General features: G+C 34.8%; 3 protein-coding genes and 1 pseudogene across 5 annotated transcripts; 1 reads left to right on the forward strand and 3 right to left on the reverse strand.

Annotated features, from left to right (window-relative positions):
- The first annotated feature begins 301 nt into the window (after positions 1-301).
- Positions 302-4,964, forward strand: LOC110736280 (probable magnesium transporter NIPA6). 2 transcript variants are annotated; one of them, XM_021916463.1, is made up of 9 exons: positions 302-828; positions 931-987; positions 1,451-1,541; positions 1,675-1,835; positions 1,927-2,054; positions 2,460-2,597; positions 3,226-3,318; positions 4,069-4,192; positions 4,449-4,964. In XM_021916463.1, exons 1-9 carry the CDS (start codon positions 702-704, stop codon positions 4,547-4,549), a joined length of 1,020 nt encoding a protein of 339 aa, XP_021772155.1. In that variant the 5' UTR covers positions 302-701; the 3' UTR covers positions 4,550-4,964. The 2 variants fall into 2 exon arrangements, with proteins under 2 accessions (XP_021772155.1, XP_021772154.1); XM_021916462.1 differs by having other exon boundaries at positions 304-828; positions 4,410-4,964.
- Positions 4,965-5,251: 287 nt separating this feature from the next.
- Positions 5,252-7,203, reverse strand: LOC110736007 (annexin D8-like). The gene is made up of 6 exons (XM_021916168.1): positions 7,131-7,203; positions 6,581-6,726; positions 6,113-6,331; positions 5,800-6,012; positions 5,599-5,688; positions 5,252-5,502 (listed from the first exon to the last, which is right to left on the reverse strand). The coding sequence occupies exons 1-6, from the start codon at positions 7,201-7,203 to the stop codon at positions 5,296-5,298; spliced, it is 948 nt and encodes a 315-aa protein (XP_021771860.1). The 3' UTR covers positions 5,252-5,295.
- A 629-nt stretch (positions 7,204-7,832) lies between these two features.
- LOC110736282 (citrate synthase, mitochondrial-like) lies at positions 7,833-15,377 on the reverse strand. 2 transcript variants are annotated; one of them, XM_021916465.1, is made up of 20 exons: positions 15,136-15,249; positions 14,983-15,040; positions 14,764-14,826; positions 14,271-14,312; positions 13,892-13,957; positions 13,472-13,537; positions 13,258-13,371; positions 12,564-12,627; positions 12,119-12,201; positions 11,701-11,750; positions 11,536-11,613; positions 10,913-11,041; positions 10,784-10,826; positions 10,530-10,616; positions 9,781-9,882; positions 8,957-9,064; positions 8,784-8,834; positions 8,573-8,646; positions 8,441-8,492; positions 7,833-8,338 (listed from the first exon to the last, which is right to left on the reverse strand). In XM_021916465.1, the coding sequence occupies exons 2-20, from the start codon at positions 15,031-15,033 to the stop codon at positions 8,246-8,248; spliced, it is 1,416 nt and encodes a 471-aa protein (XP_021772157.1). In that variant the 5' UTR covers positions 15,034-15,040; positions 15,136-15,249; the 3' UTR covers positions 7,833-8,245. The 2 variants fall into 2 exon arrangements, with proteins under 2 accessions (XP_021772157.1, XP_021772156.1); XM_021916464.1 differs by having other exon boundaries at positions 7,859-8,338; positions 15,246-15,377.
- Positions 15,378-17,498: 2,121 nt separating this feature from the next.
- Positions 17,499-21,213, reverse strand: LOC110736281 (annotated as a pseudogene).
- Positions 21,214-23,149: the final 1,936 nt, after the last annotated feature.

The raw sequence follows: 23,149 nt of genomic DNA on the forward strand, positions 1-23,149 counted from the left end.
TAGTTTATACTATTAGAAGAAAAAAAACACTATTACCATTCCACATATACTAATCTAGTTAGGTACTAATATCTTCTTAACTTTTTTTTAATTGGGGGCAAATTAGTAAACAAACATTTTGAGGGATATAGTTGTCTTCACACTATTCATAAGAACATTCTCATACTTTTTATAAGATTGAGAACAATAACTTTATTTGAAAATTTTATCCCCACCCAAATTCCCGAAATACCCATCCTTGATCCCTATCCTACAAGTTAAATTTTTTAAATAAGGTCATTTTGTATAGTACTGCGTATAAAATAAAAAGAATCACCATTTCAATGGCTTTATGATAAGAGGGTCACCATTAATTTAATTTTTTTTTTGAAAAATAAATCGAGTGCAAAAATAGGTTAAGAAAGGGGATGAATATTTGAATTTGAAGTATTTTACTAATCTATTACACCCATTAAAGCCATCATGATTATCAATTTATCATGAATATCATACTGACCTAGTTGAATACAAAAAATTGGGCAAATACCCGCGTTTTTTTGGTTCGAGACGAAGCAATAAACCAAACAAATTAAATTAACAAGTTGGTGGGTGTCTTATAATATTAGATTCCTTAATATAATTAGACGATCCCATGATTAGAGGAGTAAGACTTTGTTTGGAGAGAGAAAAAGGAGAGATTTCGATTCAATTTTTTTTTGATAATGTCTTTTTCCAAAGATAATGTAATTGGGTTTGGATTAGCTCTTTCATCCAGTGGTTTCATTGGAGCTAGTTTCATCATCAAAAAGAAAGGATTATGGAAAGCTGGAACTTCTGGGGTTCGAGCTGGTATAAATTTTCATCTTTTTTCATCAATTTTATTTATTATTAATTTTATGAATTAATCAGGGTTTTTTTTCAAAAAGAATTAAAATGGGTTTTATTTTTCAGGCCATGGAGGATATACATATCTGTTTGAGCCCTTATGGTGGCTTGGTTTGTTCATGAGTAAGTCTTTGATTGTCTTTTAGAGCTTATATTGTTTGTGGGTCATTTTGAATTTTGATGTTCATATAATATAATTATATGCTTGTAATTTTGTATCTGTTGGTTATTTCTCAATCCGGGTTATGGGCAATTTGTTTTGTTGCAACATGTATGGGGTTTTTGCCGTTTTGGACAATTTGTATTATGGCCACCAATAGGGCGACCTTATTGGATAGCTAATGCAGGACATGTAATTGATACATGTATGTCTTATTTATTAATATTGGATAGCTAATGTAGGACGTGTAATTGATATTTGTTGTCTTTTTATGAAGTATTATCGAGGAGGACTAATTAGGTCAAAGCGCAGCTAGAAGGGTTCCTAATTATTTGTACATGTACATTACCTAGTAAAATATTTTAGTTTTTTTTTTCATACGTGTTTGGATTGAAACATACTTAAAGAGTGTTATTTTGTGCACAGTGATTGTTGGTGAGGTTGCAAATTTTGTGGCTTATGCATTTGCTCCAGCTATTCTTGTTACCCCACTAGGAGCCTTAAGCATTATTGTCAGGTACTTCTTGTAACCTTTCAGTATTTCTTCTTTTAAATTCTTCCAAACTCTTTCTGGGTTCGAGTGAATCGGTTGAATAAACTTTCATATCACATGATTTATGCTATTGATTAATATGATGGATGATATGCAGTGCTGTGCTGGCTCATTTTATGTTGAAAGAGAGATTGAACAAGTTGGGGTTCCTGGGTTGTGTAATGTGCATTGTTGGTTCTGTGATCATAGTGGTTCATGCACCCAAAGAACATTCTGTCACATCTGTACAAGAAATTTGGAACATGGCCACTCAAATGGGTAATTTCTTTCGCGTATTTAGTAAGCAGGACACACTATATATCAAGATTAAAGCACGTAACCTTATTACTGTAATGTGTTTCTATTCCAGCATTTCTTCTCTATGTTGGCTCAGTTCTCGTGTTAGTCTCCATTCTGGTGCTTTACTTTGCACCATTGTGTGGACATTCAAACGTGTTGGTTTTCACTGGAATTTGTTCCTTGATGGGTTCTCTCTCGGTATAAAACTCTATCCTACATCATTTTGTTCAAAGTCATTAGTTGATCTTGAAATTAGAGGAATGCAAAACAACAAAATGCTCTATACACATTTGTCTTGGCTTTGAATTGCTTTCCAACAGCTATCAGATTCAATATTTTTTCCCTGGTAGTCTAATCATGTTTAACTTTTTTCACCAAATAAAAACAAATTCATAGTTCAGCTCAGTGCCTCAGACCATAAGCTGGAATCCCTCACGCTTTTGGTTTGCTCAAGTTATTGCCTAAAATGAGGAGTAACTAACCTAAAAATTACTTGTATTCATATTATTCTAGTGATATTTTCACTGTTTGGTTTTTCTTGGAGTGCATGATACGATTCAGAAATCTCAATTCTTTGTCATTAATGCTTTAATGATTATGTAGGTTATGAGTGTCAAAGCCCTTGGAATTTCATTGAAATTGACATTTGAGGGAAATAACCAGTTACTCTACCCAGAAACATGGTTCTTCACTGTGGTTCTTCTAACATGCGTCATCACTCAAATGAATTATCTGAATAAGGTTTGTAGTCTGAAGTTGATTTTTGGTATAAAAAGCTAGTTTTTATGTCTCTGTATAGATGTAAATTCTTGCTTCATTTTACATAATTGAAGCTTATATATGCAATCTATTAGCCAGGCAAAGCATGATCTGAATGTGTGCACACTTCTTAAAAATATTTACTTAATGATTTAGATGAATAAACATAATGAGAAAAATAAACCTTTATCGAGGAATGCTTTATGATCATCTTTATTCTTTGTTCAAGGATCATGGCAAAATCATGTCTCTTGTCCTGCTGAAGCCTGAAGTGTATAACTAGGGCACTATGAGAATATCATATTAAATTAAGACTGTTACAGGCTCTGATTGATGTTTTGCATACATATCATTTACTAGTATATTCTTGAGCAGCTCTCTAATTTATTTGTTTTTTACACAAAGAGCTCATTAACATTTTCTTGGTTTGCGTAACCAGGTGTGGCGTTTGAATATTTGAATTTTTGTTTGTTAATGGTATCTCATAAACCTTAATATCTGGTGTTACTGTCTAATTAAATGAATGTCAGCCAATAATATTTCATTATCTGTTTGCAAAATTGTGTAACAAATGGTTTTTAATTTTTTTTTTTTTTTTTTTTTTTTTCAGGCTCTGGATACTTTTAACACTGTGGTTGTGTCCCCAATATATTATGTTATGTTCACAACACTTACAATTCTTGCCAGCGTGATAATGTTCAAGGTACTTTCAGATCATCTTGCTTCATAAAAACCTTTTTTATCCCTCAAATGATGTTCTTTTAGAGGTAAAGTGCGTCTGCTATCTGGTAAGAATTAAGATGTACTTCGTAACAGCAGTCTTTGAACTGCCAATCATGCAATGTAATTGTTCTTTTCGGAAATAAATGAAGCAGACTATCAATCTTGACACTGTGACTATGAAACAGTGGAGAAGAGTTAGAGTTAACAAACATACTACTACATCCGTTTCATATTATTTGTAACAATTTGACATAAAGTGTGGTAAAAAATGTCTAATCGTTGCAAATAATATGAAATGGAGGTAGTAGATGACATTTGTTAGTTGAACTGTTATTGGAAAATTAATTCTGATCAGAACTTTTATTTTTGAAGATACTAGTATCAAAGCATTAAACTGGTTCATTTGTTATCATTCTTGGTTTCATGTTGGGTTTGAAGTAAAACCAGACACTGTAATAGAGGCAGTGTTCTGACCTGATACATATGATTGAACATTTGAATGCATGCAAATTATCAAATTATCAGACTGTGTGTTACATTGTTCTTTGCTGTGGCTCCTCTAACTTCTATGAGAGGATTGAGGAACTTGCACTGTGCATGCCTCTGAGTCAACAATAGCATAGTTTTACAAATTTGCTTTAATGTTTCTGGTTTTACGTGTTAATGATGTAGTTGGTCTCTAGTGTCTAAAAATCTTTGTTGTTAACTTATGTTGTGGAATGTATATCAGGATTGGGATGGTCAAGATGGAGCTGCCATTATATCAGAAATATGCGGCTTTATTGTTGTCGTCTTAGGAACGATTTTGCTGCAGATGACCAAAGAGGTTATGGAGAAACTGCCATCTTTCAAAGGTAGGCATTGGTAACCTTTCCATTGACTCCTTTATGGTCATGATTAAAGCTGTAAAATCTATAGCTTTCCATGGTCACCTGCTTATTATCATTAAAGTACGGCTATATTGCCACTTTGCCTGTTTCATAAGAATTTAGCTACCTAACACTCAATTATTTGTGTTGGGTACCTAACATAGAGTTTTCTTATTATTAATACACTATATACTTGCAACAGGTAATTCTTACGCACCCCCTATGTCCCCCACTCTCACAGCCGGGCTTTGTGCTGGAAATTCGGATTTCCTAAAATGCGATTGGGATGATGTGGAAAATCCAGAGGAAGTTTTGTTGAGTAGACAATACTCATACACCTAATTTGCAAGCCTTCAATATTTCTGACCCAATGGAGCAACGATACTTGTGAGCTCTAACATGCGCATATTCATTATTCCCATGAGGTCTTGGTGCTCCCAATATTGGTTGAGGAAGTGAGAACAATTTTTTCACTAATAGAGGTTTATTGCCGAAAATATTAGAATGAGTAAGAGAGTTATTAAAGCAAGAGAACATGAGACTGATGCAAGTGCAGTCTGCCGTTTCTAAGAATGGAAAGTGATGCTTGTTTGAAAGAAAGTTTTACCTGTATATTAAAGTAGTAATGTAGTACATTGTAGCCTGCAAATATGTATATGTGTTTAACTATTATATAATGTAATTAAGATCAAATCCATCATTATTTTCCCACATTGTAGAAACAGTTTTACTACTGAATTTTGAAAATGTTCAAGGTCTGAAGTCACATGGTATCATTGTGTTCAAAGTTTTGTTCAGACAGGGTTTATTACCGGTGTAATACATTGTAATGTTCTTTATTTTCCTTTCTCTCCTTCTTGTTTCGGAGAGGGTGGTACACTGGTGCTAGACTTCTTTTATAGGGCAAAATAATCTTATTAACCAAGAACATCATATCTGTAAAATTCATGAAAGGGGGATTAATAAGAGTTGAAAAGAACGAGTGCATTCAATATAACATTGAATTATTAGAATTGTTGCAACTAGAAAGATTAATGCCTATAACTTCTTAATGTTCTTATTTATTAGAAATGCTCTAATTTAAGGTCTCAATATCCATCACTTCCCAACAAAGTTAGTAAAAATGCTCTGTAATCTCCTGAAGTATCTCCAGCTACAGCTTGATCAAGGGAAATGTTGTTCCTCTCCAAGTATAATTCCTTTATTTCTTTCAAGTCGATTTCTGCTCGTGTAACAATCACACGAGTAAGAACATCTTCATCCGTTCCAAGTCCAACAATCGCATTGCGCAAGATCTTTTGAAAGAGAATTAACTCCAATCAGTATTCTAGTTGAAAAAAAGAGTAAGTTGTACTTAAAAAAAATGTAATCATAGCATCTGAATTTCATACCTTAGCAAAGTACTTTTGAGGATTTTTGATGCATTTAACAGCCACTCTTACAGTCTGAAAAAATTCTTGTTCTGGTGCACCTCTTAGAGCCTAATTCCTCACATAAAGGTTATGATTAGTAGACTAAATAATTTATTTAATGCAACTTTATAGTGAAAAATTAAATTAATTATTTAGTGACAAATTATTAAGGGTATATACCCTTGAAATGGAGGTTCCATGAATGTCCTTGAACTGATTGAAGGTAGCCAAGAGTTGTTGCTTGCTCCTTGTGCTGATAATTCTTGTGACCTCGTCGTGGAAAGATTGTTCATCCTGAATTTCATCGCGAAGAGTATTTGCATCTGAGTATGCTACTATCTCATCAATTTCATCACCATGGTACTTGTATGTGCTAACAATTCCCACCAAAAACTGCGCGAAAAAAAAGAAAGTGCAATCAAGTACTCAATAAGGTAGATGACATTTGACCTCGAGTTTTGGGTACTATCCTACAAGACTTTAAGTAACGTACTTTTCTAATTTTACCAGTGGTGTGAGCTGCAACATCTTCTTCAAGCGCGCGCTTGTAGATTTTGTGATAAGCACGCTTAACTGTGAGGAGTTCTTCAGGTGATTTGATACTCACAATCTCCGCTACTAAATTGTAATCAGGTATTGCTTTCTTCAATGCCTCATGGATTAGAATTGCATCACGATCAACAGGATCGATAACCCATTGGCATATTGCTTTCTTTTTCATTTTTTATTTTTTTGGTGATGAAGAAAATAAGTAAGTACTCCATAAATAATTAATTCAACGAGTAACATAGTAAAAAATAACAAACATCAACAATTGAAGCCTTAATCCTAATGATAGGGTCGGCTACATGATACCAAGATTTCATGAACGTACCCACCAACCACAAGTAATAGTAACATGGACAGGTTTATAAATATTAGAGAATGAATAAAGATCGAAAATGCAGCTTTAAAGACAAACCTCAAAATCCCCTGAAATTTCACATTTAAGCTGCTTGATGAGATCTTCCTGATATACTTCTCGATAAGCTTGTTTAATTAGCTTTATTTGACTTGCATTTCGGTGACCCAACAATAAAATTATTGCTGACTCATCGGTTCCTAATCCTAAGCACAAGATAACTTAAGATCAACAATCAATTATCACCTTTCAAATCTCACAAATTCTTATATTGGACATATGTAGATCTAAACTTATAGTAAGGTATACTTGGCAACGAGTACACTACATGCACATCATGCGCCATGCATATGAACATCAAAATTAGACTTGAATTTAAAAAAAAAGTATTCCGAATATCCACCAATGGCACAATGGGATATTACTTTAGTATTTGCAACTCTTTAATTATGTTCCGCACGTGTTCTCGGGTCTCAGGATCGTGCAAAGTGCAAAATTTAGGGGGAAAAAACTAATATTGTTTGGTTAATACATTTTATATTTAAAAACTAGCTAGAAAGGTTATTTGAGAAATAAAAGATTTCGCAGGGGAATATAAGTAGAGAAAAACCTCTGCATGATTTTTTGATAACATAGGCATCATCAATAGGAGACGTCTTCTCAGGAGCAACAATCGTAGCCATTGTTTTAAATTATTTTTTCTCTCTTTTTTCCTTAACAAAAAATGAATATAAATAAAATTGTACATAATACAGAAAAGCTAATCTTTATTTTATAGTTGTTCTAAAGTCCATAAATATTCGAAACATATCTTTTAATTCTATTCTTGGACAGTAAATTACACAGTTAATCATTCAGTTATGCGGTAATACAAAGCATGGATTTTAGGTAACGTGAGTCATATAATGACATTTTAATGTAACAGTTATCGTTCTTGAACAGTTATCATTCTGACTGAGAATGTTACTTTACGAGGATATACCAACAAAATACTAGTATAACATTAACAGGCAATATCATCTTAATGATTAGTTATTGTTGTTTCAAGGTGGTAACATATGAAATATGACTAAATTTAATTTTTATTACTCCAACCTCTAAAATTATTACTTTGTAGTGATTAATGTAATGTGTAAGATTAACACATTAGATCAATTCGTCCATTACTCCAACCTCTACTCGTTTTACTCTGTAGTGTTTAACACGAGTCCATATATGTCACTGATCCTTGTTGAACAAAGGCCGGCTGAGCTGATTATAACAAGTCGTAAGCACTCTCTAGCATACAAAAGTATTGAAAGACCTTATAAAATTTGGTAACGTAAATTAGATCCTACACGGTAGCATAAAATGTGATTATTACAGCAAAGTAGGTTGAGCAGCAAACAAATAGCCACCCTCAAGGTTCATCATTCATGTATGTTTGAGCAGAGCCAAACATATTCTATAACAACCAATACTAACAAAATAACAAATACCATAACACTAATACCTGAAAATGTTTATTTTCCTTGATAACAATTCCTATCATATAACTCTTCAGACTCGTGTTTTTGAGATCCATGACCGTGTACATGTGAAAATTACAAAACGCAACACTCGTTACAAGAGATAGAGGATACTAAATTCTCCTCTCTATCCTTTCACTTCCAAAAGGATAATTTTATCCACTAATCTATGTTACTGTAAACTCGTAATGACAAGTTAACATGACGCACATCAGTATTATGCTCCTTTCTTACAAAAGTTTTCAAGCCATTCCATTGTCACACTCTTTGGCCTTTCTAGCGGCAAACCAAGAGCTCGATCCCATATTAGCTGCGAGAAGAGGAGACAAAATTAATGAACAACTGGTCCCATACTTGGCTATAGTTTACAAAGGAAATTGACAAACAATTTCCTAAAAAAAAATGAACGAACCTGCGAGCAAATTCCAATACTCCTTGATACCCCAAATAGGACTGTATAATACCTGTTAAAAAGAGTATATTTAATTGCAATGTAAGGAAAAATAAATTGAAAATTAAATCACAAAGGAGAATCAAAGAGTACCTTGCTTCTGTCAAGCCATAGTAGTTCAACAAAACTCCACTATGAGCATCAACATTCGGCCATGGATTTTTAACCTACAAGATCCAAATATTCAGTAACTTCAGTTAACTACAACATCTAGTAAAAAACTAGCGAATTTTCACTTGATTAGAGCATCAGAAATTTAACAAGAACAATTAATAGCAGAAAATATGCATAATTAACCATCTACCTTTCCAAGCTCTGTAAGAATAGGGGGCACCACATCATACAGCTTTGACACCTATATTTGAAAAAAAAAAAAAGAAAAAAAAGAAAAAAAAAGAAGTGATCTCAAAAGTATAAAAGTCAAGAAATGGCATTAGAAATTATAGAATCCTTTATCTAGTTAAAATTCAAAAATACCAATTGGAAAAGTGGATCTTTAGGTAGGTGCTTCAATGCGAATTCTCTCTGGCATGTGTATCTTGGGTCTGTCTTTCGAAGAACTCCGTGACCAAATCCAGGAACAACCTACACATTTGAAAATGTATGAGGTGAGCTGACACAGAAATATTGTATGTAGTATAACAAATTTCTATCTACTCCGGTATATCATTAAAGGAAAACATTATACGAAGTAAATAACATTGAATAAGGAAAAAGATGTCCAACATAAAAAAATATTATAAAGTTATCGACCAAATATGATTATTCATTCAATGGTCAATTTCATCACCTATTATCAAAAAATGATGTTTTGAAAAAACTCTCATTAAGACATGCATTCGTTTTTTTTTTTTTTTGGTAATGAAAAATCTACTATAACCCCCATGCAAAAGGCTGAAAGTTGATTTTCCTGATATGTATGACGCTAGCCTACAAGATGCATAATAATATTTCCATAGCCCCTCTACCAAAGGGCTCAAGTGTCCTGTTCCCTCTCTTAATCTCCTAATTTTTACTAGAATTGATTCACCCTATTTTTATACCAATATATGCACCTGCCCTGCAAATGATGATAACATCTTTGTTGCAGCAAGATTTTCCAGGGAAAACATGACTTAGTTGTTAGTTCCCACCTATTTGCTACAATTATCATCCAATCATCCACTGAAGCTTGTACTTCATCATAGTTGTCAGTCTTGTAACAAGACTTTTGGGGCCATGTTTTAAGAAATGAAGGAAGTTCTAGCAGTTAGAAATACTGAAGAGACTATATGCTGGCAACCAAGAATTTATTCATTTACCTTGCCGCTGTTTAATGTCTTCCAAACATAATCTTTCAACTGCTCAGTCGAGATGTTCTCTCCACATTCATCTACTACTTTTTTGATCCATAGCAGGACTTCCTGAAACAGAACAAGTCAAACATGAAACTTAGACCATTAGCAATTTTAGGCCACTAATGGGACCAAGCAAAATACAATGAGGGAGGGAATAATAGATACACATAGTAAACTATTCAGGATTTGCATGCCGTTTACTTATTTGAACTACAATAGGAAAGCTGTGTTACTTGGACTCTTTATTTCACATCAAGAACCCATGTACAATTGGACATGGGTAGGACACTATATTTCAAACAAAAATCATGGACAAATTTCACAAAATAGCCAACTTGGACACATATCCATGTTGGACATGGGTACCAGAGTCCGAGTAACATATAAAACACTGACACTCAATATGAAATACAACTACCATTACCAACAAAGAGTATAAGTGAGAATGTTTTTGGAATTAAACATGTTTAACGGTGTAATTACAGAATTTAATAGGAGCTGAAGACCATGCCCATAAGTCTGCAGCTTATTGAGGGCATGAACATAGAGAAGCATCTCTTCAGAAGCAGGAAGAAGAAAAGAATTGTCCCAAGGATCTTATTCCGCCAAAAGTGTATAATCAGGCAATCAGCAGTATGAACTTGTGCTGTATAATCATGCAGGAAGAACCAATTAACCAGAGAAATGAAAAAAGGTGAAGTAAGATATTATACCTGGTTGGCTAATCCATGAAGTGGGCCAGCCAATCCATTTAAAGCAGCTGCGAATGACAGATAAGGATCTGAGAGTGCACTTCCCACCTAAATAGAGTTAAGAAACTGGTCAGACTTCCAATGCTCAAGAATAATATATGTTGCACAAAGATGCTTCCCGATTTTCTTATATATATCTTTCTTCAGCATGAGCTCAGAAGAATTCCATAAATTCAGAAGCAAAATAACAGTAAGTTGATTTCCAGAAGCATTACCAGATGGCCAGTGTGTGCACTAACATTTCCACCCTCATGATCACTGCATGATAAAAGATTGAAGTTTATTAAGATTGAAGTAAATTCTTTTATTACATGTGGTTTCTGAACAATCTGACCAATGTTAACCTGTGAATTGTGACATATAGCCGCATCAGCTCAAGCATTTCAGGGCTGTCAAATCCCAACATCTGTGCAAAATTCCCTCCATAATCAAGAGAGTCATCCAATGGTATTTTTTGTCCATTCTTATACATCCTTCAGCAAGAAAATAAAAGATAAAATGAGATTAAGCAAGCTGAATCAGCTGATGAACAAACCAAACCATAAATTGCCACCTTCACAGAATCACAGTTTACACTGTCCAGCTGCTGATATGGATGAATTGACATAGAAATGCAGCAACAGTGCAGAAAACAGACAAATTCTTACAGTTCCAATCTACATATTTGTATATATTTATTTTTTATATCATTCGCTACACTATAGAGGAACCATTATAACGCATAAGAATATGCGCTAGGCAATCAATTTCAAAGTAATAAATCACCTGAATCACATTAAATGCCTAGAAACTTCAACACTAATACTTAAAAGCTCATTTTATTTTTTCTCTCTAACACCCGAGAGCTCATTTCTTTCAATTTTTTCTGCTTATTAAGATATTATATACAGAAACACTAACAATATGTAACCATTTTCCACCCATAAATCACCACCACCACTAAATGGCTTGTGGAAGGTTTACTTACCTACGGTAAATATAGGCTGCAACGACAGGAACTTGAGCTATCAAACTAAGGCAGTCCTCATATGTTGGCTCCCAAAACCTGGAATCAAAATCAACCTTAACATTTGACTAGATGAAGACACTGCAAGACAGGTAAGAGTTAAAACCATCATAAGAAATAGCTTACTTTGTTTTGTGGATCCCTTTCTCATATGCCTTCTGAAATTCGCTTTGAACCTGAAGAAAAGAAAGACAAGAGACAGCTGTATATAAGATGCAAAATAGCAGCAAATTTTTTGGTAGAAAAAAATGACAAAAATGTTCAACATGATAACTCATAAAGAATAAAAGCCAGAGGTCATCAGTTGGAGGTTTTCATCAATGCAATGCAGTAATATCATATTCAGGAGGACTACAGCAACCACTTCCAAGTAAGAGATAGAGAAGAAGAAAGAAAAGAGGAGCTATCCTTTAGAAGTAAATTTTACATAATAACAACAATGAACAGCATTGCTACAGGAAATAGCAGCAGGAATTAATTGGGAAAATACAGCAAATATGTATGTAGTCAAATAAGAGGGAAACTGTATAGCAACAAGCAGTACCTGAAGGGCCATAATACCAGTAGTGAACTGAGTCATAGGATGAGCAGTAATTGGTAGGGCATCAATTGTTTTGAACACATGGTCTGCAATTACAATATATATAAACAAAATCAACACCCAAGTGAAAAGATTCATTTCTAATCCAAAGAGGCAAACACACTAGCAAAACCAAAAAATCTTATCTTAACAAGAACTACTAAAGAAAAGGGAAGACAATAGACACTGTAAAAATAATCGATCACTATACTTTTGAAAAGTTCATTACCTCCCATATTAGTCAGTGGATATCAAGAAAAATACAAGGAACAGGACTTAAAAGGCAAAAAAATGAATATTCATACAGATATAACATATCTACAAAACAGACACCAATAGGAACTAAAATTGGCATAAACATTGCAAGTATACATTGTCCAAATACTTTATTGTTAGTGAAATAGTGAACCTGGGACTGAAGCACGTGTTCGCAGTTCTGCTGATAAAGCATCTACTTGTTCTTTGCTCGGAACCTAAATAAATAAAAGGAAAATTAGAATACAATTGATAAAAAAGAAGCTAGAAAAAAGCATACAACAAAAGAAAACAAGATTTGACAGACATCAAGGTATAGCTACATCGAAGAATAGCAGTGTAATGAACTCATCCCAGCCCTAAGGCCCTAATATTCTGCTAGTTTCATATATCAAAAGTATGCGCATGGGACTACAACAAGTAATTACAAAGAAGGTGAGAAGCATTTCTCAAACCTTTTACCATATATTTCTATAATTTTACTTTCTTCTCTTGAAGAAATTTTCACCTTAAATGAGAAGAGCAAGGTAGAGAGATCCCTTCGTCCCTTTTCTACATTTTTAGGATACCAAATACTTCGTACAATTAACCACTTAGAACAAAATAAGTATTTATCAAAGTCGCATATGTCGAAAATGATATACGAAACACAAAGTCAACCTTCTCCCACATAAAGTGTCAGTGAGATGAAGACTTTTCAGCAAAGCAGAAGACTAAACCTTATTAAGGTTCAATTATAGATGAATTTGGGGGAATAATGAACAGAACTAAGACCCAAAGAAAAGCACAATTTTTTTTAAAAAAAAAAAAAAATGTATTACCAATTAAACTAAGGCTAAGAATATAACCTTTCCAGTTAATAGAAGCCAAAGAAGGCCTTCAGGCAATGGCTCTCCACCAGGACTTGCAGCTGGTAAAAGTTTCTGACACTCGGGTATAGACAAACCCCTAAATCGAATGCCCTACAAAAAGTACCACCATCAATGAAACGAAGTTACATAAAACCTTGTTTAAATGAACTGGAGGGAACTTACAATTGAACGCAAGGGAGAAGTACTATACCTCATCTGGGTCAAGTAAGGAGGTTTCCCAAAGTAAACCAGTCATCCCTCTCATTCCGCCCAATACCTATTAAATTAATTCTTAATGAGATAGGGGAAACTTTTACATCATAAAGTGGCCTTGAAGAGAAATGATTGCAGGTGTAAGGCTGCAATACTGACTTATTATAACATGATTATCAATATTATTCCAAACTCCACAGTTGAGAGTGGCCAACCATATTCACGCCAAACAAGTATTTTGACACCTTTATGGATATGAATACATAGGCATGATCCTTAAAAACAAACCAGAGACATGCAAAGCTTGACATAATTATTTTTATATTTTGTATAACTTATATGTTCAAACGAATCTGACATTACTGAATGTCCAAGTATCATAGATAGATAAGAATATAGATTCATGATAATATTTTACCATGTCCACATAAACCTTCCCCAGCTGGACACTTCCATATTCTTTCTTTATCTTCTTCAGACGTTCCTACAGAAAAGAAAACAAGATCAAGAACATTTCTCAATAAGATACTCATGATTGTGAACTACATTGTTGCATATTTTAAAAATCAATGTTTAACAAAGTATAAACCGCTCATTTACCAGTTACTGAAACCCTAGCTCTGATCACCAAGGGCAACAATACATTTTTACAAAATCTTTAGACGTTTAAGGAATAATTGCATCGTAATTTGTAAATAAATATTTTAACTTGTACTGATAATCTGAGTAAAGAAAACACTATTAGATAAAGGTAGCTACCAATTGAAAATGCAAAGATACAAATTAAGCAAACTAACCTGTTGTTCAGGAATCAATTCTTGTAACTCTGAACGTAGGTCCTGCACAACATATGAAAATAATTCAAATATGTTAAAATAAGCTCGACACAACCAACAGGAGAACAAAAAAAAAAAAAAAAAAAAGGGCATCATTTCGACGTCTTTGAAATGTACTGCGTAATTATTCATGTCGGCCTCATCATTCTTCGCTTTGACAAGGCAGATTTCAAAACTAACTACCACATTTTAACCAAGACTTAAACCACTATGGGTCACTTCACAGTAAATTATTTTTCCTTCAACCCCTCAAAATTGAAGCAGTGACACTTATTATTTATGTTGAGCTTATGCAAGATAACATTAAGCTAAAATCAATACTGCAATACAATACAAAGTTATTTTCATAGTGTTTTAATACTGCTATAATTCATGTAAAAATGATAATTTGTCATCGATTTCGCAAAGCGATAAATACTACGTATATTAACTGCAACAAAGAGAGATAATATACCAGGCTAGAAGAACTTTGCATCTGAATCCATCTCACAGAATTGCTTAGACAGGATTGCTGTCCCTGCAAGTCAAAATTCAGTGACATAAATCAAATAACTACCAGTAACTCAGAAATGAAGGGAACTTACAACTATTTCTAAATTAATGCACTGCATTAACTCAAAAAATTAATAATTCAACCTAAAAAATCAAACAAAATGATGAGCAAAAATCGTACAGAACTAGACCGAAGCTTTGAGAGAGTTGAAAGACCTCTGAAAAACGACATGATCAACCTAAAAACAAATTGAATAAAATTAAGCAAATGAAAATCATAATCTGCGAAATTAACAAAAAAATATATTGAATTATGAGAAATTGATGCAATTACAGGAAATATCAAATCTGTATGAGATGAAGTGATTGAAAATCTGGAAAATGAAGCATTAATCAATGGCAGAAAGAAGAGAGAGAAAGCGAAAGAGAGAGAAAAAGAGATACCTTTTTGAAGAAGAAAGTGTGAAAAAGACGAGTAAGCGAGTAATTCGGAGAGAGAAAAGGTAGGAACTTCGAACGAGTCTACGATGACTCAATGAGCAGCCAAAACCCAGCTTAAACAAATGTTTTGGCGTGGTCGTTATCGTTGTGTTCTGTCGTGTTTTTTTTTTAAAAGAATTTGCATATCATATGAATATGACGTTGAATTTTTAGATTAAAAAACATAAATGACGACCTTTCTTCATATTTGACATTTTTAGACACCTAAATCGACAAACTATCCTACTCCGTAATATATAATCATTATCTGGTAATGTTTCGCATTTAATCAGGCTTCCATGTATTGTTCATGATTTATCGTCGATGATAGAGCATATTCACAAACATATATCTATACAATTGGGATAATGGTGTAAGAAAAATACACCTGATTTTAAAAATCTTTAATCCCACAAATACACAAACTCTCAGTAGGGAAACAACAATTCTCATTATATACAAACATAAAAATCTAATAGAGGAGGATGAGTAAAAGAATATGGTCATAATCATAACTAAATTGAACTAGCAAAAGAACAATACAACTAAACTATTAGAGGAAAAGGAATTAATTTTAATTTACGGAATGAATAAGCAAAATAAGGTCTGCAGGTAAAAGAAGTGTGGTAAAATTGCAGATGACCTCATTGGGGTTTGGAGAACACTGGACCTAACTAACCCATCAAAAATTGAATAGAGAACCAACGATTGATATGCCCATATGGTGTTTTCCCGGAACAGTGGACATTAGCAAGCTTCATGAGCTGCATTCAAGAACATGAAGCTCATTCCTATCTCACACATAATTGCAACTGCAATTGCAAGACTCGTGCATATGTGCAATTGCAAATATTTTTGAGGAACATAGCAGAAGTCGACAATAGGAGCCTCTAGTGATTCCAGCCATAGAATATTCAGACTTTGGCTGTTTTGGCTGCATCTAGAGCTTTTGAGGTTGGCAATAACAACAGTATCCATCCCAGAGAGCCTTCTGAAGTTCTGAGAATTGCTCAAAGCAACATCTACTCTCAATCATCAGAAAGAGGGCACAAATCGATTACATCCATACAAGAAGACATGCAGGACAGTTGTACTGAAACAGAACATAAACATCAGAATTGTCTTCAAGTAAGCATTAAATAATCAAGAAATGAGAATGTGAATGAAAATTTCCAAATGTTCCTATAGTGTCCAAATTTTAGAAAGTTATCTGGAACAACACTGACCATTTTTCAGAAACTTGTGGAGATGCTCACCAATTAGTTGTAATTTTCTTATCTGATATGACTTTGGGGTAAGCCAATAAACCATGCAGAAAATAAACCTCGAGTGTCTATGAGTAATACTCATCAGACAGCGGCCAATTTGTTGGTAACCACAGTTTCAGTCTCCATGAAAAATGCAAAAAACTTGTGTGTTGCAGTATCAGCAACCAGATGCCACAACTTTGAAGACGGCACCTTGTGCCAGCTCACTCTACAATATCAACATTGATGCCAAGTATTATTGCAGATCAATCCAGAGAAATCTGAATTACCCTAAAGGCAAGGAATATTCTTTGGTATTTGGGAGATGAAGCTTTAGCCAGTGCCCTTTTCCATGCACCAGTCATCAGACAATACATGTAATGCTACCTGATCCATCAATTGATAAATCAAACATCAAATTACATGTATAGCATCTTGAAGCATTTTTTTTTCATGTTTGGACACAAGTATAATTTTGATGTATTAACAAGCCCGAGGCTAGAAAACACAACAAAAGCTTTAGGGTTGTTCGTTATCGTTTTTTGTTTCCAATTTTCAGTTTTTTAAATAACAAAAAACCAAAAATAAGAAACAAGAAAAAAGTAGTTTTCACTTTTTTGCTGTCAGTTTTCTTAACAATCATGATTTTTACAAGTCAAACTATTTTTTTATTCTTAATATGACATATACCATGTGACTTTAAAAGCCAAAAAACTAAAAAGTACAATGATACCAAACGGCCCTTAGTTTTTTGTTTTCTAATTTTTCATGCACATGAAACCAAAAATCAAGATTATTACTGAGAAGCAACAACTCTAGGTAGCCTCCCAAATTTTCTTGAAATAATGGGACAATGGGACAAGCAGAGAAGTAAACTACGGAGTACTTGACAAGGAATACAATAACAGGGCAATTTACCTGTGTTGCATATTTAATTTTAACCAAGTTGTATAAGATGGTGTACCTACCGCAAGATGGCATTCAAAAAACCAGAGATGACTAACGCCCCAACATCTGTATCATAGGGAAAGCATCTTGTTACATGATCAATTCATCACTTAGTTATATTTCAGTGCTCATGAATATTCCTGCAACAGTAAGAAAGCATCATCTTAACATCCTCCTTATAATTGAAACAAACGATCAAACACAAGGGCTAATTAGTAACTCACCCTTACGCACAACAGAGTTATCCTGTATCCATTGGAACTATACAGTTCTTGGGTTTTGTTTCTACATCTGATAAATGTAATGCCAGATTTTCCAGCATATTATCTCCTTGCTCACCTTGTCCTTTGAAATATTCTAACAAAAACAAGAGAGCCGATTGGTTTACTAAGACACCGCCCAAGTCAAGAGGAGCATTCCCATTCGTATTTCCAAGTTTATTCAAAAAATCAGCCACACTATTGGAGAGCATTGATGCATTAGTTATGGTCCAATGGGAGAGAATGGCAGCAGCGAAATCAGGGAACTTGTCACTAGGCAATAACATGACGGCACCAACAATTTCTGGTGTGGGAGCACAAGAACTACATAGCGCTAGAAGTCCACCAACAGCAATACCACTAGCCTTTGAATCAAAATCAGTTGAAAAGAAACAGCTCAAAAGCAACTTCTCCACAGGAAACCTGTTAACAGTGAGCTCTGATCTGATCAAGCCCCAAATTTTGTGCTGATCTTCGTGCTTCCAGTAAATAGACCTTTTAATTAGTTGAAGAACTTTTCGAACATCTTCACCAAATATAGTGAGCCTTTTCAATCCCAAGTCCATTTGCATGTACAAAAGATCAGCATCTTCCAACTGACTGACAAGTAACAGTATTACACTTTCATCACTAAGAGATAGATCAGGAAGATACAAAAAGATACTGCAGAAGAGAAACTTCAAACTTTTTCCCTTCCATAGTGAACTAGACACCACATCCATTAAGGGGAGCTTACCAGAAACCGACACTTCTTTACTTGAAACATCCTTCGCATGTGTAAGAATAGTCCTATATGAGGTGAAAGCACTATCAATCATGTTGGAGATCAATTTTCTATCAACCTCGGGGGTAGGAGTAGTTGCTCCATTTACACAATCCTCATTTTGGTATGTAAGTGCCAAATACTCTTCAATGTGACACTTTAGCAAGGGCATATTTTTGTATGTGATCTCACTGGTATAATCACTCCATAGCCAGCTTCGTGTGCTTCGTGTGCAAGTCTCAATGCATATGACAACAAGTGGGCTCCAACTAAACACCCATTCCTTGACCACCAGAATAGCATCTCTTTGATCCGTTGGTATTGAGAAATAATAAATGTACGAATAATCACAGCTGCTATAGATTGAACTTCATCATCACTGTTTGGAAGACTTCCAGCAGGTGAAAAAAGATTGTAGCCAGCCAACTCAAGCTCCTTCTTTAATTCACATGCTAAATAGTCAGAGCCAATACCACCAAATTTATCTTCATTGGTAGGATTTATGTACAAATGCAGAATTTTTTCCACAAGTTGCTGGCCTTTCCTGCTTGAGCTTTTCATGAACTCTCCTATTTTGCCGATCAAATTTGCCAAATTACCAACTTGGCTCTCGTAGAACGGAGCAGCTGAATCAGTTGGTTTTAATACAGGGCTGTGCTGAGCATTCAATTCATCATTTCTATGACATGCAGGAAGTCCTCCAGATAAATGTTCCTGAATTGCCAGATCAGGTGGATTAGGCAAAGTCTGGGATGACATATCAGACGAAAGAATTCCAGGTGGCTGAGGGCCCTTAGGCTCTTTGTAGGTTCCAGATTCGACCTTGAATATAAATTTTTGAAGCATCTCTTTGACCAAAGGAGACAGTACGTTGCAAGAAATAAAAATGTCAAGAGAAACAATCACTCCTTTAGTGACTAGCATACTTATAGCAGATGACGCACCTTTGTAAATGACATTTTTCCTGTCCATATCATAGTTATCCACAACTAGTAACAAGAATTCTAGTAGAGAATTGGTCATATCGATGTACCCAGGTATAGAGTTCACCATCAACAACATTGCAGGCTCAATATTCATAACATTGTCCACCTTTTCATAAAAAAAAAGCCAATCATAAAACAAGGTCAGCTTCACATTAGCTTCAAAGTATTTCTTTGAACATAATTGCAACAACCAACCAATAACAGCCCACCTTGGAATCACATCTGATTGAAGTATCTCATTGGAGGGATGGTGTGCACAGCAAATGAAACGAACAATGTCGGAGACAAGCGTCTCTCTTTCTGGCACAAATAGGAATTTCCTAGTGAACCATGCCTGGTGCCTTCTCTGAGACCCCAGCTTTACATGGGTAAGCAAAAACCGCAACTGAGTCTCCATTTCAGGAGTTATTCTAAGCAAGAAATACCTACTAGATGTCCTCATGCCATAAATACAAGAAATGTCTAAAAACCCGGAAGTCCCAAACGAACTCGGATTCAACAACAAATCCTTCCATATAGCTCGAAACTCGGGAATATGAACCAAGTCCTGTAAAAGACGAACTAAATCCCTCCTAATCCTCAAGCACAAATGAAACTGCTCCCTCAACATTCTAACACAAAGCTCAATCTCCTTCCTCTTTAACTCATTCAATTTCGGACTACGCGCTAGGCGATAATGATCAGCCAATAACCTAAGATATGTATACAAAGCACAAGACAACACTAAGGGCTCCTCATTCAATATCAAATCCCATTTCGACGAAAACAGATTAACCATCTCAAAGAGCTCAGCCATAAATTCCCATCACTAAAATCCCCACCAACAATTTGCCTCAAAAGAGACACCAACAAACAATCCAAACCTATCCCAGAAACATCAATCATAACAGAAGCAACCCAAATCAACTGAACTTTAGGAAATTCCAACATCTTTGAATACAACCCATCAACAATTTGTGAAAGTAAATTAATAAACAAGCAATACCCATCATTTACAACAGCATGTAAGTATTTAATATGAATTTTGGCCAAACTGGGTTCACATAAAACCCCATAAACAATTGCTTTATTAAGGTTTAAGTACTCTTCTGGGGGAGGGATAGTTAGCTTTAATGGAGGTGTTAATTTAGGTAAAAGAAGATTATAAGCTTCTCTTAGAGAAAGTTCTAATTGATTTGGGGATTCATGAGGTGCTACAAGAATCAATTTTGAAGCCATATTTGTGATTATAATGGAGCGAAGAAAGAATTAAGAGGGACAAAAGAATTGGGAAAGATTGAAAAAGTTGAAGAGATTAAGAGGAGTACCTTGTTGTGGTGGCGCTTTCATTCTGTTAATTTTAATTTGCCAATGACTATTTGGCGGTGAAGTGGTGGTTGTGTGGGCATGCGGGGCCGCGAGGGGTTCAGCGAAGAGGAGAGAGAAAGGGTAGATGCCGTAGAACATCTGTCGTGTGGTTCGGTTTCGGGCCCGCTAAGTGGGGATTGGGCGACACAATTTTTTGTATTTGAGTGTCCATATCGTGTAGTCGGGGTTATTTATAAGGGATTACTTGTTTGGTTAGGGGTTACTTATTGTGGAGTTACTCGTTTGGTTAAGGGTTACTTATTTAGGAGTTACTCGTTTAGTCAGAGGTAAATTATAGAGGGTTACTTGTTCAGGTGTTACTTATTCAAGATTTCCTCGGTCAGTCAGAGGTTACTCTCACACAGAAAACACGCTAACCAACTGAGTAAGTAACCCCTACAAGTAACCCCTGGGTAAATAACCCCTACAAGTATCCCCTGATAAATAACTCATACAAGTAACCCTTGAATAAGTAACCCCTACAAATAACCCGTGCCACATGGTGTGGCCAACCACATAGAAAGTTGCTGGGCGAACGGGTGAATATGGGACAAAATGATTTCAAAGTCACTGCCTACCCACTATTTATGGGTATGACTTTTGATACCTATACCTATCAAAAACATACGTTGCTCCAAATGAAGTGGGTACAATGCGAAATCCATAGATAATGTACAAAGTACCCATCTAACTCATCTGTCATCTCTATTTGAGTGTATTGTTTAGGAAAAATTGACAAAAATAATCTCAACTTAGTCTCATTCCCTCAAAATAATCCCAATTTTCGATTATTTTTTAATAATCCAAACTTTAATTGTATTTACTTTCAATGATCCTAAACAGTAGTTATTTGACACATGTTGACACCTAATTGGTTAAAAAAATAAAAAAAAAAATCCACCAGCCAAACCACCTTCCCCACCGCCCACCACACCAGCCCGATCCCCTGCCCCCCAAGGCCCCAACTCCGGCCGAGTCCAGACTCCAGACCCATCTTCCACCGCGTCGACGCCGCGCTAACCCTCCTCCCCCATGAATTCCCGTCCCGATCCTGGCTCGTTTCGCTTCCTCCATCTAGATTCCGCCCCATCCCCTTCCTGATCCTGGCCCGCTGGTGGTTGTAATGGGGTTTCGAGTTTGTTGGTTGAGGGGTGGGAGCTTTCGGGTTAGGTTGTTGTGGTTGGGGTACGGTGGTGTTTTTGTTACAATGGTTGTTGTAGGGGTAGGTGTGGAACTGGTGGCTCAGGGGAGTTAGGGTGGTGGAGGTGGCTGGGTTGGTGGTGGTGGTGGCTAAGGCGGTTTGCAATTTTAATTTGGTTTTTTTTTTATTATTTTGAAAATAATTATTTTAGAAATGGTTAATTTTAAATTAGTTAATTAAGTGTTATTTAATAACTAATAATCATTTTTTTAAAAAATTATCTTATTATTGACCAATCACGTGCTGACACATGTAAATTGATTTTTTTTTAAAAATTACCTATTAAACAAGTTACCGGTTAATTGGGACCATTGGAAGCAAATTCATATTAAAGTTCGGATTATTAAAAAATAAGCTAAAGTTGGATTATTTTGGACAAATGAAACAAAGTTGAGATTATTTTTGTCAATTTTTCCAATTGTTTATATTCGCTTGAGTTTCATATAGAATAACCAAGTACATTAGCAACTCCGTATTAATGTATTATGGAGTATATTAAAGAGAAATATTCATACAATTTCATATTATCTTAATTTAAATAAAATGTAATTACTATGTAAGGCAATATGACATTATTTTATCTCCAAGATTTGTTTACTCTCTTTCATAAGATTCTGCCTGTTTATTTACTAGAATATCATAAATTTTGAATACATCACATTTGCACATTGATTCTGCCTATTGATTTACTGGTTATTGCTCTCCATCACATTTGCATACTGAATTAGTGATTCTGCTTAGGCCCTGTTTTTTTGAACTGTTCTGCTTTGTTGAACCCTGCTCTGCTCTACTCTGTTAAAATCTGCTCTGCTCTGCAATGTTGGAAGCTCCGCTCTACTTTACTCTGCTGAAATTTACTCTGCTCTGTTAATCCCTAAAAGAACAGGGCTTACGAATTTCCAAGAATATCATAAATTTTTTAATACATCAAGATGAAATATACAGTAATGAGTTATCTATGATGTAGTTATGTAAATGAGATTAACATCATACAAAACAATCTTTACATCATTATGAAACAAATTTCGATTAATTTGTGTTTAATTGTTTGCCGAAATGAGTTTACATTGACCTTCACATAAACTATTGACGAGTCACGAATGTATTTGTCCCTTT

Source organism: Chenopodium quinoa, unplaced genomic scaffold (assembly GCF_001683475.1).
Source record: "Chenopodium quinoa cultivar QQ74 unplaced genomic scaffold, ASM168347v1, whole genome shotgun sequence".
Lineage (NCBI taxonomy): Eukaryota > Viridiplantae > Streptophyta > Magnoliopsida > Caryophyllales > Amaranthaceae > Chenopodium > Chenopodium quinoa.